Genomic DNA, 22728 nt, shown 5'->3' on the forward strand with positions numbered 1-22728 from the left:
TTATATAAATATGTGTTGTTTTCTAGTGTTTTATTATTGTGAATAATTATTAAAAGTAATGAAAACATTATCATGATACTGTTACAAATACTTCTCGAAAGATTAGTTTAGAATTTACGTGTCATACCGACCCGATGTAATTTCAAATAGAAATAACCTTAATTTAATAAGATGCTTATTAGAACTTAATATAAACTCATATTATATATTTTATTTCAAGTAGACGGACGGCCTGGCATGGCCTAGCGCGTTAAGGCGTGCGCTTCGCAATCCGAGGGTCGCGGGTTCGCGCTCGAGTCGCGCCAAACATGCTCGCCCTCCCAGCCGTGAGGGCGTTATAATGTGACGGTCAATCCCACTGTTCGTTGGTAAAAGAATAGCCCAAGAGTTGGCGGTGGGTGGTGATGACTAGCTGCCTTCCCTCTAGTCTTACACTGCTAAATTAGGGACGGCTAGCACAGATAGCCCTCGAGTAGCTTTGTGCGAAATTCCAAAACAATCAAGTAGACGGTTACAAAATATCATGGCAACAAATGACTAGCGTTTAGATGAAACAAAAAACGAGTTATTATTTTACGTTCGAATTGCAAGGTTGTCACCATTAGTGAACTTACATTGTGTTTGTACTGGTAGGTGGCTTGTGATTTTAACAATGATCGGTTGTGGTTTCCTGGAAAAACGGAAATGAATGAATGATTTGTCTACTTTATTATGTTGTGTTTTTACAGCTATTGTTTTTAAACCAAGTTAATAAAGTACTCGTTAAATCCAGTACGGACGTGATATTGTTTAGATATACGACGTAGTATTCCGACTTCGTATTTTATGTTTCAAAACAACGACAAGGAAGACCTTTGCTACCAACGTATCACGAAGTTAGGCAGAACTTTATTAGCATATAGTAGTAGGAGGTCGACGTCTCATGTTAACGCAAGCAACTCTACTCTCCTCACCAGGGTATTTTTCGAGCGTGAACTGAAACATCAAATCCAGGGAAATATATTTGAAAGAAAACGAAATTCTTTGGCCTACTTTAATTAAATCGTTTGTACAAAGCGTGCGACTAGTGCTTTAATGTGTGTTGGAAAATAATATTCACTGTTTACATGCTGGGTTTCTTCGTCAATGCAAGTAAAATCAACCAAACCCGTATTTGTAGTCGCGTAATTTGAATATTAAATACACTAATAAAACTAAAACTCGCCAAAGACGAGTCTGATCACGTGATGAACTCTTATGGACAGGGTGAAGCAGTCTTCCTGCGTCTTACTAGTGGTTTTGGTTCCATGGCGGAAGGAGGTAACATGAAATAACAAGTATTGCTACGCCTTTGTAAGAATTTCTCTTTCATAAGTTGAAGTCGTGAAACACCAAATAGTGCGATTTTTTTTACCGGATGTCCGTTTAAATTACTCAGTCTGGCTTTACTGATATTTTTACATACAGTGAGTGCGTCAGAAGTTATTTCTTTGCTCGTGAGTTTGTTTAAAAATACAGAGCACATATACACAATAAGTGCCGTAATTGTATATTGTGTTTACACTACGTACACTGACTCTTCTGAAGAGGGTATTGTGAAGAAATTTCAACGAAACAAGTAATGTGATGGCAAGATGGGAAACAATATTTTTTACGGTAAGAATAGGAACACATTACCTTATTATTTTTCAATGAATAACTCCAAGTAACGAAGTGAAATGTACGTGTTGCTTTCTGTACAGTGACGGTAATAAAATATAATCCGTTTAACCGTATTAAACTATTCTCATAAAATTGATATATATTTTACATATTCGAGATTTAGATCAGGTTATGAACACATCACTCTTAAAATCAAACCGTTTTAGTGAATGACGTGTTACTAATTACATGTGATCTTGCATGACCAGGTCGTTTGTTGAGGCACTGGACTCGTAATGCGAGGGTCGCGGGTTCGAATCCTCGTCACATTAAATATGCTCGTCCTTTTAGCCATGTGAGCGTTATAATGTGACGGTCAATCCCAAGAATTGGCGATGGGTGGTGATGACTAGCTGCTTTCCTTCTGGTCTCACACTACTAAATTAGGGATGCCTAGCGCAGATAGCCCTCGTGTAGCTTTGCGCGAAATTGAAAAAAACAAAGAAATCAAAACTACTCGAATGTGCCAGGAGTTTCAGTGGAAGGCTCAAAATGTTAGAAAATGTTCTATCCTCCTTTGAAAGATGAATTAAGACCAAACAAGAAGGAAAAACTAAGTTAATTGTAGAGAGAATTGGAATACAAAAATGTGTGTGCCACAAACTAGTGGTATTAGAAGCAGCAGAAAATATGTATTTTACGACATGCGAGAAGAAACACTCACTTTAAAAATCAAAGTTTGAAGTTAAAGTTAATAAACGATATCCGACAGCAGAAAAGCTAGCAAGTTGGCAGATTTAATCTTTAGGGAAGTTTAACAAAGAGTTTTGTTGAAACTTTATAATTAGTTTCGAAGAAGAGATAAATCTGTAACGTATTAGTAAAGATGCTTTATTAGGATTGTAACAGTGTTTCGTTACTCTACTATTCTGAAATGGATAATTCTTTATTAACGTTGGTGGTTATAACTTACATCCTAAAGAATTTCTTGTTCGTATGTTAATAGTATCAGTATTTGTGAATAACCTTTAACTCATATTTGGTTCAGAAATTTTAATGCTACGCTAGGTGGAACTGTCATCAGTTGTACGCGAGTGAAAGAAAAGTAGTAAGTTACAGAACTTGTTAAGAGTCCAGTTTGAGCTGCCTTTCTTGGGTGTATACTCTCTTCGCTTCTACACTGACTTTCCGCCTACGTAAGACTCGCCAGCGTTTTCTTTTCCTTTCCCTCAGTCGTACAGCGATATGTCTGCGGACGTACACCGCTAAAAACCGGGTTTCGATACCCGTTATGGGCAGAGCACAAATAGCCCATTGTGTAGCTTTGTGTTTAATTCTAAACAAAACAAACCGTTTTATGTCCTTTAGACTGATTAATATTACACCACGTATTCTTCAATCGTATCAGAAAAAAAATCGTATCTTTATTAATGGGTGAGTGTTAATATCCTACTCATTAATGGGTGAGTGTTAATATCTTATTCATTAATGGGTGAGTGTTAATATTCTACTCATTAATGGGTGTGTGTTAATATCCTACTCATTAATGGGTGAGTGTTAATATTCTACTCATTTATAGGTGAGTGTTAATATCCTACTCATTAATGGGTGAGTGTTAATATTCTACTCATTAATGGGTGAGTGTTAATATTCTACTCATTAATAGGTGAGTGTTAATATCCTACTAATTAATGGGTGAGTGTTAATATCCTACTCATTAATGGGTGAGTGTTAATATCCTACTCATTAATGGGTGAGTGTTAATATTCTACTCATTAATGGGTGAGTGTTAATATCCTACTCATTAATGGGTGAGTGTTAATATTCTACTAATTAATGGGTGAGTGTTAATATCCTACTCATTAATAGGTGAGTGTTAATATCCTACTCATTGATGGGTGAGTGTTAATATCCTACTCATTAATTGGTGAGTGTTAATATCCTACTCATTAATGGGTGAGTGTTAATATCCTACTAATTAATGGGTTAGTGTTAATGTTCTACTCGTTTATAGGTGAGTGTTAATATCCTACTCATTAGTGGGTGAGTGTTAATATCCTACTCATTAGTGGGTGAGTGTTAATATCCTACTCATTAATAGGTGAGTGTTAATATCCTACTCATTAATGGGTGAGTGTTAATATCCTACTCATTAATGGGTGAGTGTTAATATCCTACTCATTAATGTGTGAGTGTTAGTTTTGGTTTCATTAATGGGTAATTGTGTACTTCAACACAAATTTTAAACATGAACGTTCTAAGCAAGTCTGACAAGTTCTTGGGACATGCTACTGCCGCTAATTTATTTGACAAGCTGATGACATGAACCTTGTTTCTAAGGATTTGTTGCACATATTCATGGAAGGCCTCAGTTTTAATTGGAAATTACATTAAATGTTATCAAGTGAAGCTAACAAGCACAATCCAGTATGCCATCTGTTGCATGTTGGATCCTAGATTTTACACACAATCCATGATGGGTGTAAAACAGCTTCCTGTAAGCTTAAGGAAAATTTCTATAATTATCAAAGTTTCAGCATCAAAAGTTAATGACTTCAAAAATAAGACTGGATGCTTAGAGCTCCCACTGAGGTTGTGTAACCACTGTTGGCTCAAGAACATTGGTGTTGTGAAGAAGTGCTTATTTTTAAAATATATGTGGGTGCCCAGAAAGAAAAAAAACTTACAAAAATTAAAGTCAAAAGATAGCATTTATTGTTTTTTTTATGGCTACAAATCCCTTGGTCTTGTCTAGAAACTGTTGGAAAGACTTATTACTTCAAGATGAACATAACTAATCCACAGCACCTGCGAGCCTGTGTTTGACAGATAAAAAGATTTTTAAGAAACCGTTCAAAATTGGTATTGGTTTTGTTACAAAGAAAACCCTCAAAGATTTAAAGAGGGCTTCAGAAATTATTAATAATAAAAAGTTTCTAATGGTAGTCTTGCAATTGTCTGATTTAAGCGTTTGTATGTTTCAAGTAGAACTGAACAGACTGCAATGTTTCAAGTAGAACTGAACAGACCGTATGCTTCGTATTTTCATCTTATGTAAGAGAAACAAAAAACAGTTTTTGAGAGTTTGTAACACTTCATTCCGTCTCACAAACAGGCCAGTTTGAAAGGGACTTTTCTACAAATAAAGAAGCTTTTACAGAAAGTTATCTGACCATGTTAGACATACTGGGGCGTGTCCCGAGTGTAAACATACTTATGGAAAAGCAAGGGACGGGTATGGGATGTACACTACGGAGAAAGCGTAAGTCAGAGAGGAGTTAAGGGGACTTCATTGAAACTAAAAGATCTCAAACATAAACATACAAGACATTAGTCTAATGGTAAGTAGATCCTTTCATCAGTTGATGAACATGTTGAGAAAATAGACAAGGGAAGACACTTTAGTCTTCTTACGACGGCTAATTCTCTAAGGGAAGCTCTAAGAGAGAAGAAGGAATCCTAGAAAATAGAACTGTCAAACAAGAAACATTTTATATTCAAATACTGCTAGATTAATAATATAATTATTTCTCCTTGTATACCATATAATACATTATGCACCAATATTAATATAAAATTTACATTTGAAAACGTACGTCAGGGTGCAGTTTCTTGTGTAACCGACATGAAATGGTCCTGGAAAAGTCGAGATGATTCATTTCTGTATATTTGCAGGAACCCTGGAGCTAATGTATGCATTAGATAATTAGACAAAAATAATGTTTAAGTTACGAAGGGCATGTGCGTTTTGAAGTAAAACGTGGAAAGTTATAGAGCCCACACATCTAATTGTCTATTGCATTTAAATGTTTATATCCAGTTATAATACGTATAATTTTTATTTATAATTACCTGCAGATGGAGCCACTTTACCCTACCAGCACATCCATAGAGTATGTAACACTTTGTGTTTGGAACGATAGTTATGGAAGAAAGTTGCTTCTGATGAAACACGAAAGTAATTAGATAGAACACAAGTAAGAATAGGTGGATGACAAAATTAAATAGACGTGATTAAATTTAGACAGATGTATTGGTCAAGAAAAAAAAGGACGTCAGGAGAGGCATATTGAGTTGACCTGACAGAGGTAATGCTGTACAGACACATACTGAAGATTGGTTGACCTGGATTGCCAGTGAGAAGGAAAGGATAACGGACACTCACAATAGTAAATATGGAAACAATGAGAAAAGATGGCCAACCAGCTAAGAAACTGAACTGGTGGATAACAGGCTAATGAAAAACAACCAAACTGGTAATTAGCGGTGATAAATGTTAATTATCTTACATATATATCAGTCCCGCCTCAGCCCGGCACGGCCAGGTGGGATAAGGCGTTCGACTCGTAATCTGAGAATCGCGCGGGTTCGAATCATCGTCGCACCAAACATTTTCACCCTTTCAGCCGTGGGGGCGTTACAATGTAATGATCACTCCCACTATTCGTTGGTAAAAGAGTAGCCCAAGAGTTGGCGGTAGGTGGTGATGACTAGCTGCTTTCCCTCTAGTCTTACACTGCAAAATTAGGGACGGCTAGCGCAGATAGCCCTCGTGTAGCTTTGCACGAAATTGCAACAAACAAAGAAATAGTCTCGACTCCATTTTATTCACACAGTGTATGTGTGTGTGGGGGGGGGTGTCGAATGAGACGTATAATGGGGCAGAATCTAAAATAAGGTTTAAAGACGGCATTAGCTGGGATTGAGTAATTCATCTCTTCACTCTCAGAAAATATATTTCCATTAGATGGTTTTAGAAACTGATCCAGTTGTACAACGTGTGTTGACTAAAGGGAAGGTGTGAAGGAATTGCCCAAAAGTGCGAGAAACAACTATCTCTTTGTCATTGTATTTACCAACCTGTGTTCTATACTTTTCTATATGGTTAATGGGAAACCTGTTTCATCAGACAAAGTGATCTGTCGTAGGTTGCTTGTTGACTTTTCTTCTGTTACTTTCCCTAAACTACACAGATACTTACTGCACAACCATTTTCAGTTGTAAGTTTAAAATGCATCTTTATTACAGTATATTTCTGGTTACATAGGCCTGTGAGTTTAAACTTCATAAAAGTTGTTTTGGTTCTAATAACGGATTTTCCATAATTCAGCTGCACTGATTTTGAAAATAATATTCATTTTTTTAATCACGCAAGGATTTTTTTTACAAATCGGGAAGAAATAAAACTTATTTAGATCATATTATTATTTCGTTTACCACAATGAACATTTTTATTATTATTATTATTATTTGGTTTCTAGAACGATCGATAAGAGTCTCACGTCGCGATTGGTCTAGAGAAATCTACAGTCAGTGGTTGTCAACATTTTAAGCATAACAAAATGTGATCTGATTCCAATTGAAGTGATTCACTTATGTAAAAGTACATATAACGTTTTGTGGCAAACCTGTATGTGATAGAGAAAATTTGATATAATTTTCGGATTCAGCTTAGAGAAATTACTGTAGAACAAATTTTACAATAGTAAATCCATCGCAAGCCTGTGGTATTAATGAGTTAATTTAACATATTTCTGGCACGTAACTTATTATACATTTCAGATCTTTTTATGTGCTTCATAAATCACTGCTCAGTTACAACGCATTTCTATCTTTACTAAAAGTTGTAGCTCTCAGTTATCAGGAAATTTTGCTTGGATGTGTTTCATAGTCTTACAACTCGGTTTTCCGTCACAACACTTATGTCGAGTGCCTGAAGAAGATGTTTTAAACTTAAATAGAATACTCTAAAACTGTTCAGTAGCTTATCCACTGTATCTGTATAGTATATAAGCATATCATGCATGTTCAACCTCTTATCACTAAGCGCAGTAGTGTTTAGTATGTAGGATAGGGCGAGAACAAAATGGCTGCGAACCTGTTACTCTGTGATGGTTATGAAAAGTTAAGTTATTAGCCTTGTTTTAGAATCTAATTTCCATTATCGAATGTTTCACAACTTGTGAGACTCCTACTGTCATTAAAAAGTATTTTCAAAGTGGAGATCTGGAAACAAGCTGAAGAGCCAACATGGGCATCTTTTCATTTCCAACGCTATCCAAAAAATATGTAAAGTTTTCCGATTGGCTTTAGTCAACGGGAAGGCATTTAACAGTTTTTATTTGGAATAGGCTATCTATCACAAAGCACGGTAGTTCTTAGTTCTAAGCTAAAAAGTATCGTAATTCTAATGAAAACGATGTTCTTATTACTCCTTGAAGCTGTTGTTTTACAAAACTTAGTGTAGAGGGTGGAACAGGAATTATCAACCAATAATAATAGATAAACGTTAGATGACTGTAACGTGTAGAATACTCAGTGCTTTGTACACTATACAACTGTTCTCCTTAGGGAGCCAATTTTTATATTATGTATAAAATGAAGTTGTAAAAAAGAATCAGCACACATGATATTAAATTTTGTTACACACATTAATAAAATAGAGTCATTTTTATTCAGGGGAAAACGTCACTCAACAAGTAGTAAATAACAGCTTGTAAATATAAAATGATGTAGAAATGGTAATGACCAAAAAATACAGACATGAATATTGTGACGATAAAGCTAGACATTAATTACATTTCACTTATGTTTCTTCCATACTGTAAGTTCCTTAACATTAAATTAAAAGAAGTGAACATTATGAACAGAAAAATAGGATAAAACAAGGGTTACATCTGTGTAATCGACAACATAATGAGTTAACTCAGAATAAATGTTAGCAAAGTCGAAACTCCTCTTTTAAAGTAATCAGATATTATGAACGTTGACGGAAGCTACTTCGGAGTGGATAGCATGTCACCCATTCTATCAAGACCTGGACAGACTCGAATTCTGGCTGTTACCAAGTTTGTAGTCGGGACGTAGTTTTACTAACAGCTGAAGAAATATATCATTAATAAATAAGTTTAGTTGTTTGTGTAAGTTTCTAGTCCAGATAATAAATAATAGTGTTCCATAAGTACATAACAATACTTGAAAAGTATTATAGGATTTTGTTTAAGGTACATTTATTAATGCTTTGCATAAAATACTTTAAAAAATGTATTATTTTAACATCTAGAAGAACTGTAAAACGATTATTTTTGAAAACAAACTGAAAAGAAAGTTACAGTTTGGGTAGGTAACTGGAAAATAGGACTTGACAGATAACCGGAACCACTTCTAACGACGTTTTGTCCTGTGTTTAAGTACGTTTCATAACTCATGAGTCATTACTAAGAACTCTTATCCTGTGTTTGGTCAAGAGCTTAAAAATGTTTTACGTGTGTATCTTATAATTTCCATTTTGCTAACAATAACAGGATCTGTATAAGGTATGCATTTAAAAATACAATATTTCAGAAAAAGATTAAATCGATAGATGATCCCATCTGTATCTGTGTATATATTGAGAACTATATATATATATATATATTTCTCAATATAATACATATAATAATTATACTTTTAACTGTTGTTTCACTGTACCTTGAATGAAGTTCAATAATTTTGGGACCTGTAAACGGTAAACGATATATTTACTTCTGACAGATTATGTTTATGGTTGGTCTGAATGCACAAACACATAATTCACCTTGAAGTATCAAACGATTTTGCATCATGGGTAAAGTAAGACAAAATGTGAAGGAATGTATGTAGGCTTAAATACTCTTCAAAAAGTAATCCAAACAGTTGTGAATGCTTTGAATGATAATTTAACGTTCGTATTGTAACACGAGAGAACGAATTTATAAATCATAAACTCAACTAATGTCAAATAACTAGAGGTCAGAGATTTAATATAGTCCCAATTTTTGTGAACAAGAGTGAGTTAACCACATTAACTCTGAAGCAGGACCATCCTTCATATGACGTCATAAAAATTGAATTTTCGTGGAAGACGACAACGATTTCGGTTATATGTCCGTTGTTTTCATCATGTTTAGGCCTACGATATTCCGGGAGTCTTGAGTGTTGAAGGAGGTTACGAAACTAAAATAATAGTAATAATATTGCATTATTAATAAAACAATTATAAGTCTGGACTTTTTTTTACTGCTAACGAAAATATTGTCCATTGCAACCCGTTTTATTACAATAAATGCAGCATAATCATTTTGTTACTGTTAACAAATCGATTCGTTACGTTATATAAGTAGGTTCAGGATGTTAGGAAAACATGTATGTTCTAAAAAGTAAAGACAAAAACAATTAACCTTGTAGCCCTCGTGTAGATTGAAATTCAAAACAAACAAATACAGAACGTATTTTGTTTTCAACGATATATTTACTACCACAGGAACGATAATGTATATTTTGTTTTGGTGACGTAAAATTGCTTTTATTGAACGAACAATGTTTTACTTTTGTGTGGATAGAACTATTGAGATAGTAAAAAGAGTTTTTAGTCGTATAGATAACCTCCCTATGTTTTTCTTATACAATTTTTAACTGTAAAATGTTTAGCAAAAAATTGTTTGCTTTCCGGAATGTTGATGATGCATTATGACTGTCAGTCCAGCTACTGATTGTGTAGCTCTATGTTAGCCAGGACGTGCAATTCTAGTGTCGAGTGAATATGTTATTTGTAGTGAAAATAGCAGACGCCAAAACATTACCATGTTGTACGGAGATTATGAGTAAGTTTTAGAAACGTAATGAACAAAAAACCCTGGATCTGTATCAAAGTTAATTGAATAGAATTATGATCTTTTATTTCACATTATTTCATTAGATGTTAAACAAATATTTTCACGAGAAACAAACAAAAGAAGTCATAGTTATGACTTGATATTATTACAGCAACTGTTGTGAGTTTTATTGCGCATGTCAGATTTCGATGATGTGTCGTGGGAGTTAATACAGTAACCTGTTTACTCCTGTCATGTCTGGTTTTAAATCTCGTGCGTGTAAAATACCCTTCGTCTTATGGATATCGAACTTTAGAAATGAAATGCCGTGAATAACGTAGAAACGTTAGATATTCCTTGTAATACTGGGAAAAAATCAGTTCTTTGTATTGTAAGCCCCATTTTAAGATTTTTATGGTTCCTTTCCATGGTAACAGCTCTTTTAGGCTGATCGTAGTATGTCGGTTTCTCCAGTCGTCATCGTTGGTCTATGATTACTGTCGGTGTCGATATGGTAATAGTAAAGCTACCATGAAACCAGTCTTATTTACGCCATCTATTGGAGGTTGTGCATTATAATTACGTTCATTTAAAAAAATACATTTAATTTTGGTTTCTCCACATTTTGATCTTAAATTTCACCCACAGGTGTTATAGATTTAAGATTAGACCAAATGTGTGCCCTGCAATACAAACACGCTCTTAAGGAAGAACAAACAAAACAAAACGTTTATTTTGACCAATAAAAAGAAAGGCCGGTACAAATATGTTATGCATGCAGGTACCTATTTTCAAATTTTGAAATAAATTATTAAACCAGTTGGAAAGTGTCACACAGCTACTTCTGTTAAACCAGTTTGTTTTTTGAAGCATTAACAACAGTACAGAGAAGACTATTCAACAGAGTATCAGAATAGACAGACAAGTTTGCAAGACTTGAAAAAGTGCGTTATTCTATCAGAATGGAGAAATACAAACCGAAAGAAGTCGAGAGTGTCCGTGAGTCCTCAGAAGGTGCATTTGAATACTGAGCACGAAAAATGTTTCATTTGAACTGCTCTAAATATCAGTCGAGTTGCAACTTAAGACCTCTTTAAATTTGTACTTCTCCGCACAGTTGTATCATTACTAAGTTTTAAATTTGTACTTCTCCGCACAGTTGTATCATTACTAAGTACAAAAGATAGCGAGTCAAATGCAACCGTTATTTTGTTGAATTTCGCCCAAACCTACACAAAACCTACCTACATTAACCATCCCAAATTTTCAAATGATAGAATTAACCAACAAGCCGATTAACGTAATTCATCGCCAACGCTTGGACTATCTTACCAACGATTAGCGGGATTGACCGTAACATTATAATGTACTCACGGCTGAAAGGGCGAACGTGTTCGGTGACGATATTCGAACCCGCGACACGGAGATTGAAATTTGATTACTTTAACCGTTAGGCCTAAAGATGGTAACGTAGTTGATTAACTTCCATGGTTTCGCTTCATTATTAACCATCATGTGATCTGTGGTTCGTGTCTACCACTGTTCCAACAAACTATCGATACATGTTTAAAACACACTCAAGATGTGCACAGTCATGACTACATTATATCCTGTGCGATAATTTTACTTTAATAAATGTTCTTGGATGGAATCATGAACATTTGGGTGACATTTCTAGATTTGTCTGTTTGTTTGTAGTTAAGCACAAAGCTACACAATGGGCTATCGTGTTCTGCCCATTGTGGGTATCGAAACCCAGTTTCTAGTGTTGTACGTTCGCAGACACACCTTTGTGCTACGGGGAGGGCACTCTGTTTAGAAGGCCCTGTTTCGAAAATGGCCGTAGATGTGAATATCCGTAGTGTATTTATAATAAATATTACGAATTGTTTTTAGTGATGAAATATTAGTAGAGTAGGTGGTCTAGAGAACCAAATATTATTAGATTTAGAACGTTAAATATTGACCTGTTAATAATTTTAGCAACAGTAGTTTTTTACAGTCCACATGCTAACATTTATTGGTCATAGTAAGTCTCCATTACGACATGAAAAAATATCTAGTACAGAAAGTTAGCAGACGAAAAACAGCTCCTGTAACAATTGGCCAAAGCAGTATTCTCTCTCTGTAATCTTCCCAAAGGCTATTCCCAGTTGAGAATACTGGCTACAATGTATTTGTTTTTATTGGGTTGGATGTTGAAAAATATGTTTTACCAAATTAAAAATGTAACCACCTTATGTGAGATGCTCAATGAATATTACCTGGGATGTAATTTTGAATCGATGGCGTTTGCCAAGTCTTGAAAAGCGCTGTTGCTAAGGGAGAACAGTTATCCATTTTAAGGATAAATGGAACAACCAGATGGGTTTTAATTTTTTCCACATGTGGGTGGATGAAAAGAAGTTATGCCAGATCAACTCCTGTTAATTCTGTTGTTAAGTTACAGATTACCACCACGTCATCACCTTTCACAGATTACCACCACGTCATCACCTTTCACGTTTCAACCCTACGTGTATTTCCTGAAAACCTGTAAGAGTTGGCGCAGATTTTATGAGAAATAGGAAAGAGTTGGTTTTGAAAGATAAAAGTTAACCAAAAGTCAATGGTTCTTATTCAGAGTTGATGTCGTTATGCAACCTGACAATACAGAAGTTGAAGAAATACTAATTCCAAGATGTATGACTGAATGTCGAAGTTATAATTTAAGGAATTGGTGAGAATTTAAGTTACTGATTCTTATCTAGCGACCAAACATTTTAATGTTCAGATGGTGTGAAACGCGGGTTCAGTTTATTTGGTAAACATCGAGTTGAGGTAGGTTTAAAATGTGTGTGTGTTTATTCTTCATTAGATAAACTTTCAATTTTTTTGTTTACCTGTTTGTTATCTATTGTCTGTAGTGCGCCCATCAAGGGTATTAAACCCAAATTTATTTTTTATTTCGAGTCGTGAAACTGCGAACAATGGAATTCTTTCTCTTTAATTAATTAAATCATGGTGTTTAATATGCCAGAAATCACTGGACTGTTTGTAAGTTTAAAAATAAATATTTTGGTGTTACTAATTAATAAATATAAACGTTTTTTTTTGTTTTGTTTTTTGCAGGAGGCGCGATGGAAAGTATCTTACTCAAAATTATTTTCTTTTGGATTCTCTCCGCTTTATTATTATATCATGAAGTTCAATCTCATGTACAGCAAAATTTTACAGAAGAAAATAATGGATTGAAAATTAGTTTTCTTTATAGATATCACAACGATTCCATAGGGGATTACAGGGTGAATCTGTTTCTCAAAAAAACGATTGTTGTTGGTGTTATGGATATCTATAAGTTACAGACCCTTGTTCCAAGAGAAACGGTACATCTGAACATATCAAAAGGAAACTTCCCATTTCTAAGTCGACCATTATTTTCCAGTTTAAAGAACTTATTCAGCCTTGCATTGATTCAAAGCAACATCAGTAACATTACGTCATCTGTGTTTACTGGATTGCGTACTTTGTTTATTTTGGACCTAAAGCAGAATAAAATACAGGCTTTAGATCCCCTACTCTTCTTAGAAACGCCTCAAATAACAGAAATAAACCTTTCTAATAATTTAATTTATTCATTTCGACTTATCTCGGAAGCTCTTTCTTCGCTAAGATTTTTGGAGATGTTGGATCTTTCTAGCAACTCTGGCTTTAGGGACTTATACACCAGGGATTTACAGGTTTTACAAAATACTTCCTTAAAACAACTGTTATTACAAGACTGTAGTTTAACTATGGTTGAAGAAGAGGCACTAGGAGTACTTGAAAATTTGAATATATTGAACCTTGACAACAATCTTATATCTGAAGAAGCTTTAGAGAATATTACATTAGGCCTAAGAAACACAAAAATCCAGACACTGTATCTACGTCATCTTCGCCGTTTGACGAAGTTTCCTTCTTATGGTATCGCATCTCTTTCAAACACTTCCATAGAGTTCTTGTATCTGGATAAAAATTATTTGCATTCTACTTATTCGCTTCCACATATGCCTTTTTTAAAAGTTCTTTCCTTAAATTACTGTTCAATTCCGTTTATTTTTAGTTTTCACAATGTATCAGCATTAGAAGAACTATACCTTAGAGGAAACGGCATAGGGTCTATGAATGATGACCAATTATCCTCGCTTACAAGTCTACGAAAACTTGATATGAGTGACAACAGAAAGGAAATATCGCGGTTTGTGCTTGGAAAACGTCAGTTTTTTAAGTTGGTGAATTTAAAAAAACTTTACCTTAGTAAAATACTTATATATAGCACTCTCAAGAGAGACGATTTGTACGGCCTTATAAACCTACAGATTTTAGACCTTTCTTTAAACTACATACAGATAGAAGACTTTGCATTCGAAACCTTACGATCTCTTGAGTTTCTTAACTTAGTAAATAACCAAATGAAGTATTTATCTAATTATACATTTTACGGACTTAAAAGTCTCCATTTCCTTCTACTGAAAGGAAATCTCTTAGTTCTGGAAAACAATACGTATCCTTTCAAAATGACGCCTTCTTTACAAGTTTTGTTTTTGGACAACAATAAAATAAAATTACTGAAGCCTAAAACGTTCTCCTTTTGCACAAACGTCAGAAATCTGACCCTATCACACAACAAGTTAATGGCTTGGAATGAGTCTGTATTTTCAAATAAACCCAACTTAGTATCGCTTCATTTAGATAGCAACCAAATAAGTCACGTTACTCAAGCCATGTTGAAGGATTTCAATAACCTACAATACCTGACTCTTTCCCGTAATCCATTTGATTGTCATGCATGCGGAATGGACGTTTTCCAGCAATGGTTGAGAAGTACCAACGTTTCGATTGGAGGCCTTAACGTATCTCGAGCGTATTCCTGTCAGAGAACGAAAGAACTAGAAGGCCAGTCCATTCTAAATGTACAGATTCCAACAGACCACTGCAGAGTTCACGTTGTCAATGTTGTACTGATCATATCGGCAACGCTATCCTGTACTGCAAGTTTCGTCACTGTTTTAACCTTGGCTGGTTACCGCTTTCGTTGGTACATTAAGTACTATTGGTTCTGGTTACGCACAAAAGTAAAACGATATCGAGAGATCCAAGAAGCTGAAAATTACATTTATGACGTTTTCGTTTCCTACAACAGCGCAGAAACAGAATGGGTTTACCAGAGATTACTACCTGCTTTAGAAACTGGAGAAATTCGACTAAAGGTTTGTATTCATGACAGAGACTTTGAACTTGGAAGACCAATAACTGAAAACATTATTGAAGCAATCGCGAAAAGCAGGAAGACACTTCTGGTTCTTTCGGATTCTTTTGTGAAAAGTAATTGGTGCATGTTTGAACTTAACATGGCACAACATCGGCTGATGGACGAGAGTCGTGACGCACTCATTTTGGTCTGTCTCAGCAGAGTTGACGAAAAACTTATTTCAAAGAACCTGAAATACTTAATGAAGACAAGAACGTACATTCCGTGGACAGAAGATGTTGTGGGACAAAAACTATTCTGGAAAAGGCTAAAGCTTGCTTTGTGTAAAACCAATGTACAAGAGGACGTTATTGATCAGGTGTGAAAGTACTAGTACTTTGTGTGTGTTAAATTCAAGATGTCTAAGATTGAGTTGGTACTTTGTGTGTGTTAAATTCAAGATGCCAGAGATTGAATTGGTGCTTTGTGTGTGTTAAATTCAAGACGTCAAAGATTGAATTGGTGCTTTGTGTGTGTTAAATTCAAGATGTTAAAGATTGAGTTGGTACTTTGTGTGTGTTAAATTCAAGATGTCAAAGATTGAATTGGTGCTTTGTGTGTGTTAAATTCAAGATGTCAAAGATTGAATTGGTGCTTTGTGTGTGTTAAATTCAAGATGTCAAAGATTGAGTTTGTACTTTGTGTGTGTTAAATTCAAGATGCCAAAGATTGAATTGGTGCTTTGTGGGTATTAAATTCAAGATGTCAAAGATTGAATTGGTGCTTTGTGGGTGTTAAGTTAAAGATGCCAAAGATTGAATTGGTGCTTTGTGGGTGTTAAATTCAAGATGCCAAAGATTGAATTGGTACTTTGTGTGTGTTAAACCCAAGATGTCAAATATTGACTATTTATTTGCTTTAGCGAACATCCTGAATCTAAAGGAAAATGAAACCACTCAGAGAGTCGAGACTCCTACGGCTTTTCAACTGTAGTAGGCAATCATTTGTAACTGTTAACTAATTGTCTTAGGAAAATGAAACACCTACTTTATAATTTAAAATATTAATTTTTTTTATAAAATTACTTCCCCTTTTTTTTGTAAGACGACTAACCTGACACTAGGGGGCAGCTGTATGTATGTAGTTGTAACTAGTAAAGTCACAATGTTATCATATACTTGAGTTATTCCCACTGCCTATTTACAGCTTGTAAGATGTGTTAGATTTATCATTTGAACGCTGTATATTAAATACTGTTTTTCATTTGCCAGTTGTTTTATCAAGTTTGTAGTGTATTTTACTATCAAACATATGATATGAATTAAAATAACCACAAACGTTTCAGAAGTTTTATTTCTGCTCCATATGTTACTTGTTGTTATTTCGTATGGTAAACAACAACAAACGTTTTAATTATTAAACAGCTCGTTAGGTTTTATCAGTATTTTCTGGTTTTGTTATTCGTTGCTTTATGACATACAGACAGGTGTTTAAACAGACACAGTCTGTGAATCCATTAGATGACTCATAGAAAAGAACTTTATATGTAAACTCAACTCCGCTGTCTGGAGACTACTTGTAACACTGAACAAATACCGAAACAAAACCATATCGACTGTTTTTTATTTCGCACAATGCAACTAGAGGGCTACCTGCATTAACCATACCTAATTTTTAAGCTACACACCAGACAGAAGGTAGCTAGCTAATCTGCATCACTCACAGCCAAGTTTTGCGATACGTTTTATCAACGAATATGCTCCTGACTCTTACATTATAAAGAACCCACGACTAAAAGGGTGAGCATGTTCAGTGACAGGATTCAAACCCTCACATTGCCCTAACCAATAGTGACAAGATTCAAACCCTCAGATTGTCCTAACCATCAGTGACAAGATTCAAACCCTCAGATTGCCCTAACCTAACAGTGAAAGATTCAAACCCTCAGATTGTCCCTAACCAACAGTGACAGGATTCAAACCCTCAGATTGCCCTAACCAACAGTGACAGGATTCAAACCCTCAGATTGTCCTAACCAGTAGTGACAGGATTCAAACCCTCAGATTGCACTAAACAACAGATCAGCCAAGGCCTCCAGTTAATTTTCACAACATTGCCCGGCATGACCAGGTGGTTAAGACGCTCGACTCGTAATCCGAGGGTCACGAATACTCATCACACTAAACATGCTCGCCCTTTCAGCTGTGGACACGTTCTAATGTTACGGTCAATCCCACTATTTGTTGGTAAAAGAGTAGCCAAAGAGTTGGCGGCGGGTGGTGATGACTAGCTGCCTTCCCTCTAGTCTTACACTGTTAAATTAGGGACAGCTAACGCACATAGCCCTCGTGTAGTTTTGCGCGAAATTCAAAAACAAACAAACGAAAGTGTTCCCAGCCCTAACCAACAGATCATCCAAGCCTCCAGTTAATGTTTCTGTACAACTGAACACAGCGCTGCCACTATACAATAAATAATCTTATATACGTACCAGACTGTTTAGTCCAAAGCAAGAAAGAAACTTTTCACGTTACAATGAACCAATAAAAGTTAGCCGAGAACAAGAACATGAAATACGTGTACACACATTTACCGCCGAAATCAACAAAAACAACCTCAGTTATTCAGTGTAGATACTCTTCCATATTAATGTGTGTTTCTTCGAGTTCTGTAGCCAAGTTTCACAACTACTTGTCTTGTGTGGTACAAGAAGTAATGTACCGCGCGTAACTTAGTGTTTAATGTACGATAACTGCATTCGGAAACCAGAAAGACGTTTTGCACACTCAACGCGGGCGCAGATAGCCTAGTTGCTTTGCGTTATAAAACGCCAAACCCACCCACTTAATGAGTAGTTGTATAGTTTCGGTCAATCACACACTTTGGTCAGTCCGTGTCATGTCCGTTTAAAATTAAAGACGGCTATATGTAGATAAGCCTCTTGTACGAGGCTTGAGTAGTGTAAAGTTATCAAGGAGGGCTCACTTACACAGGCTCTATGAGTCGGAGGGTCCGCGGTGTCCTATTTTGATTCTTTGATACTGTCACGATGTATACTGATAAAGAAATGTAACCGAGATGTACAGAGTGGCTCGTAAGTCCCTACCCATCCATATATCTTATGTATCCAGTGTATCTGTGTGCTGTCCCTCATTCTCGCTGCATAATATTATGCGACGCCATGTTCTGTGAGACATTTTCCTCAACATAACAGGAGTTATTGTTCCAAATGCCGCGGTAACAGCTGCCTTCAAATCATCATTAGTATTATAACGTTGTTTAGACACAGCATATTGATGGGTAGGTACTTACGGGCCACCCTGTAGAAGAGTGATATGTTGCAGGTTAGGCTTACATGAATGGTATGAATTGGTTATAATGTTTACATGGTTTTAGTTAATGTTTCAATAAATTACAGAATATAGTATTGCCAGCTGTGATCTCTTTAAAACATCTCTTCAACTTGTACAGACCTTTCTTTATAAATATGAATTTAAAGCCTTTCGACTTTAGTCGTTTGTAGAAGTGTTTGGGTGAGAAAAACGTTTGTTGATTGTTTGTTTGTTTTTTGAATTTTACACAAAGCTACTCGAGGGCTATCTGTGCTAGCCGTCCCTAATTCAGCAGTGTAAGACTAGAGGGAAGGCAGCTAGTCATAACCACCCACCGCCAACTCTTGGGCTACTCTTTCACCAACGAATAGTGGGATTGACCGTCACTTTATAACGCTCCCACGGCTGGGAGGGCGAGCATGTTTGGCGCGAACCCGCGACCCTCGGATTACGAGTCGCACGCCTTACGCGCTTGGCCATGCCGGGCTTATATTACGAACTCGGTCTTTCTTCTGTGGTGATTTGGACAGTTGAAACTCGTATAATAGATTTTCATTGGTTCCTTTTGTTTGTTACATAATGCTGCAAAGAAAAAGCTATTTGCGCATGACCGTCCTTACTTAATTTTAAATATAAGGAAGCTGGTGGCGCCGTTAACTCTTCGGCCACTCGTTTCGTGTTCGAATGGTAGGATTTTACTGGTATTAGTAGAGAAGAGAGGATGGGTTTTTCTGGAACAGGACAAGAACAACGAATCGTCGAATTACAAGTCTAAGAACGCCACCGCTAGACTTGGCGATAAGCCACGCCTCACCCATTAAGTTTAGACTTATGTCGCTGTGTACAAGTGTTCGATAAGAAAATGATGAATGCTTATTTAAAACTTACGATGCATTCTGAACATTAGTTAGAAATGTACACTCGCAAAATGGGATGTTCAAAGTGATAATAACGTATGCCGATACATGAATCAGAACTAGATTCACTTTAATTATTCACAACAATTATAAATGCGGATTTTGTTACGTAGAGTGGTAAAGTTGTCAGACATAACGATATGACGCACAAGGTAGGGTAAAATTAGTTGGAAACAGGCACAGGCTTAGAGTTATTTACTAGAACTAATACTACACTAATAAATATATTGAATAAACATTAATGAATTTATATGTTGAAGAAATACCTATAAAGAGCCGTAAGTTATCCCATGACTTACAATTACTTAGTAGAAGTTACAACACAGTAATAAATATATCATAGATTTATTGTTGAAAAAAATGTTTGTGACTTCTTGGACGTTAGAACATGAGTTGTAACTATTTCCTACAACTAAAATTGCACAAATAAACACGAAAGGGGTTGAGCTTAGCTCTGTGAAGTGCTTTACATTTTGATTTCGTAAATTTGAAACGTTCAGGTAATGGAGGCAGAAGAAATGTTTGATTGTGTTAACCTGTCTTTACGAGATCTATAGAATAGTTGTTTTCGTTATCATTGCGTTTAAGGGTCCACAAACAATTAGGAAGCGAGAGAACTTGGACTCTGGATCATAAGTGTTGAGAGACGACGTATGGAGGATAAACAGCCTACAAAACAATCATGATTCATCCTATATGTGCCAAACGGACCTCAATGTACCTGAAGTTGTTATCTGTTAATGCAGTTGAATAATGTGTTCCTTTACTCAAAGGACACGTTGCACCTTGATGATGGCCAGGCTGAGTTTCAGTTTCGCTCTAAGTAAAGACTTTACTCTGCTTTGGAGTTATTATTATTTAGCTGAATGGAGCCACAGCGAGCTCAGCGGAAAAGAAAATGTGGTTGTCAATTGGGAATTCCTTTACCATAAAAATATTTGTATCTTGCTGATCCATTTATTGTAGTGAGGAAGAAGTTGATAACTGTAACGCTTATTTTGATACGGTTTGATGGATGTGGTGTGCATTGTTGGATGCTTATTTAATGTTCTCTAAATATGTGGAACATTCTTGAAAGTAAAAGTTAACGATACTTATTTTACGAAAACGCTAGCGCGTTTTAAAACATTGTTGAAACTTCGAGAAACTCACGTAATTCGTATAAAACCAGCTGAACGAGAGACAGTAATAGAAGAATATTATCATTCAGCTACAGTCAGGCCTCGGAAGTTATAATTGTGGTAAACGCTTATTAATCGGGATAAAAATCTTCTTACCATGAGTATCGAAACCCAATTTCTAATGCTGTACCACTGGGATCTACAGCTAGCAACATTAACATCAATCTACAACAGGTATACCACATTTAAACATAACATAGAGACAAAAACTGGGCGATTTAGTTCTTCAAAGTTGTCTTTGCATTCCATGGTCTATACCTGCTTTTTTTTTTTTCGGGAGTTCACCGATTCCTTTCTTAAACTCGAGTAACATGCTGACCTCCACTGATACCGACGGCAACTCATTTCCTAAGCTAATCTCTCTGTTAAGAAACAAAACTGCCTTAACTGGAGCTCATCCTGTGTTCTTCGTCGTCCTGTCACCTTCATCGTATAACGCAAATAAATCAGAGTCTATTATTCTACCAATATCCCAGTTACTCTTGAAAACTTCGATTAAGCCAAACCTTAACTTTTAGTTAATAATTTAATTTACCCCTACGGTTAACGTCCTCACAGTTATCCTAGTAGCCCTCTAGTAGTAAATAAATGAACATTTTTTTCAGACAAAGAGTATACAGTGTTCAAAGTGAAGCCTAACTAAGAATTTGTATAAATGAAAAATTAAATCTTTTGATTTATAATAAATATTATTATTATTATAAGTATTCTCTACAATTTTATTAATTTTACTGATGGAAATAGACCATTACCTGTTTGGCGTAAATGACTTATCTATCGTTCTTCTAAATTATTTTCTTCAGTCATGGTGTTGAATGAGTTACCATGATGCAAGTTATAACTAAATGTATCATTTCACACCGAAATTTTTCTTGTCCGTAACTTTAATATCTTCTGCTATACCCTGTTCTGTTTTCGTTCCTCTTAAAATATTGCTTCTCAGTGACTCAGCGGTATGTCTGCGCACTTACAACGCTAAAACCCGTGGTGGGCAGAACATAGATAGCCCATTGTGTAGTTTTGTGCTTAATTCAAAAAACTACAACAACTTACAATACTTGTAATGTTATCACTTAATTTTTTTGCTCGCCTTTCAGAAATCTCTTTAATCTCGATGTCAGTATGTTGCATACGGCGCCCGAAAGTCTCAACACCAATGAATTATAAACAAAATTCTTACAATCGTCTGCTTTTAACTCTTATTATAACAAGAACTAAACAATAATAAAATGTTCACTCACAAAATAAATTAATCAAGTAAATGTAAACTAAACAGTCTTTTATCTCATGGCAGGTTAGAATGCTATATTTCAATTTGAGACCAAACTTAAATTATTCTTTACATAATTTAAACATACTTCGATAACACCTTTAGACTGAAATTCACAATTTAACGATAACGATCCAAATTTTCGACTTTCACAGCGAAACATGCTGATTATGTCTGGGCTTGAGATGTATAATTTAATCACAAATTCATAAATACTTATTGATTCGAAATGTTTCTTCATCAAATTAAATCCTATTATCTTGAAGTCATGGTTATCTACCGGCGTTCCACTTGCTCGAGTACATTGATGGATATGCAATTACACAAAAAGAAGTAAAGCCATGAATAACATGATGTAGTTCGATGAGGAAACACTTCGGATGAAGGAGGTTTTATATTTTAGACTACGTGTTTAGGACAAACCGGTCAACAAGGGTATGATTAATTACATGCAAAAATTGCATGGAAATTTAAAGACCTGTTACGTCAATATACCCAAATAAAAACATATCTTACACTATTTATAGGAGGATGAAATTTCACCCGTTATATGCATACAATATAACAAAATATCTTACATTTTA

General features: G+C 35.4%; 1 protein-coding gene across 2 annotated transcripts; it reads left to right on the forward strand.

Moving 5' to 3' along the window:
- The first annotated feature begins 720 nt into the window (after positions 1–720).
- On the forward strand, positions 721–16785 carry LOC143246671 (toll-like receptor 4). Of its 2 annotated transcripts, XM_076493746.1 has the most exons (3): positions 721–1635; positions 5479–5876; positions 13344–16785. In XM_076493746.1, the coding sequence occupies exons 2-3, from the start codon at positions 5858–5860 to the stop codon at positions 15827–15829; spliced, it is 2505 nt and encodes an 834-aa protein (XP_076349861.1). In that variant the 5' UTR covers positions 721–1635; positions 5479–5857; the 3' UTR covers positions 15830–16785. The 2 variants fall into 2 exon arrangements, with proteins under 2 accessions (XP_076349861.1, XP_076349860.1); XM_076493745.1 differs by lacking the exon at positions 5479–5876 and having other exon boundaries at positions 725–1635.
- Positions 16786–22728: the final 5943 nt, after the last annotated feature.

Source organism: Tachypleus tridentatus, chromosome 3 (assembly GCF_004210375.1).
Source record: "Tachypleus tridentatus isolate NWPU-2018 chromosome 3, ASM421037v1, whole genome shotgun sequence".
Classification (NCBI taxonomy): Eukaryota; Metazoa; Arthropoda; class Merostomata; order Xiphosura; family Limulidae; genus Tachypleus; species Tachypleus tridentatus.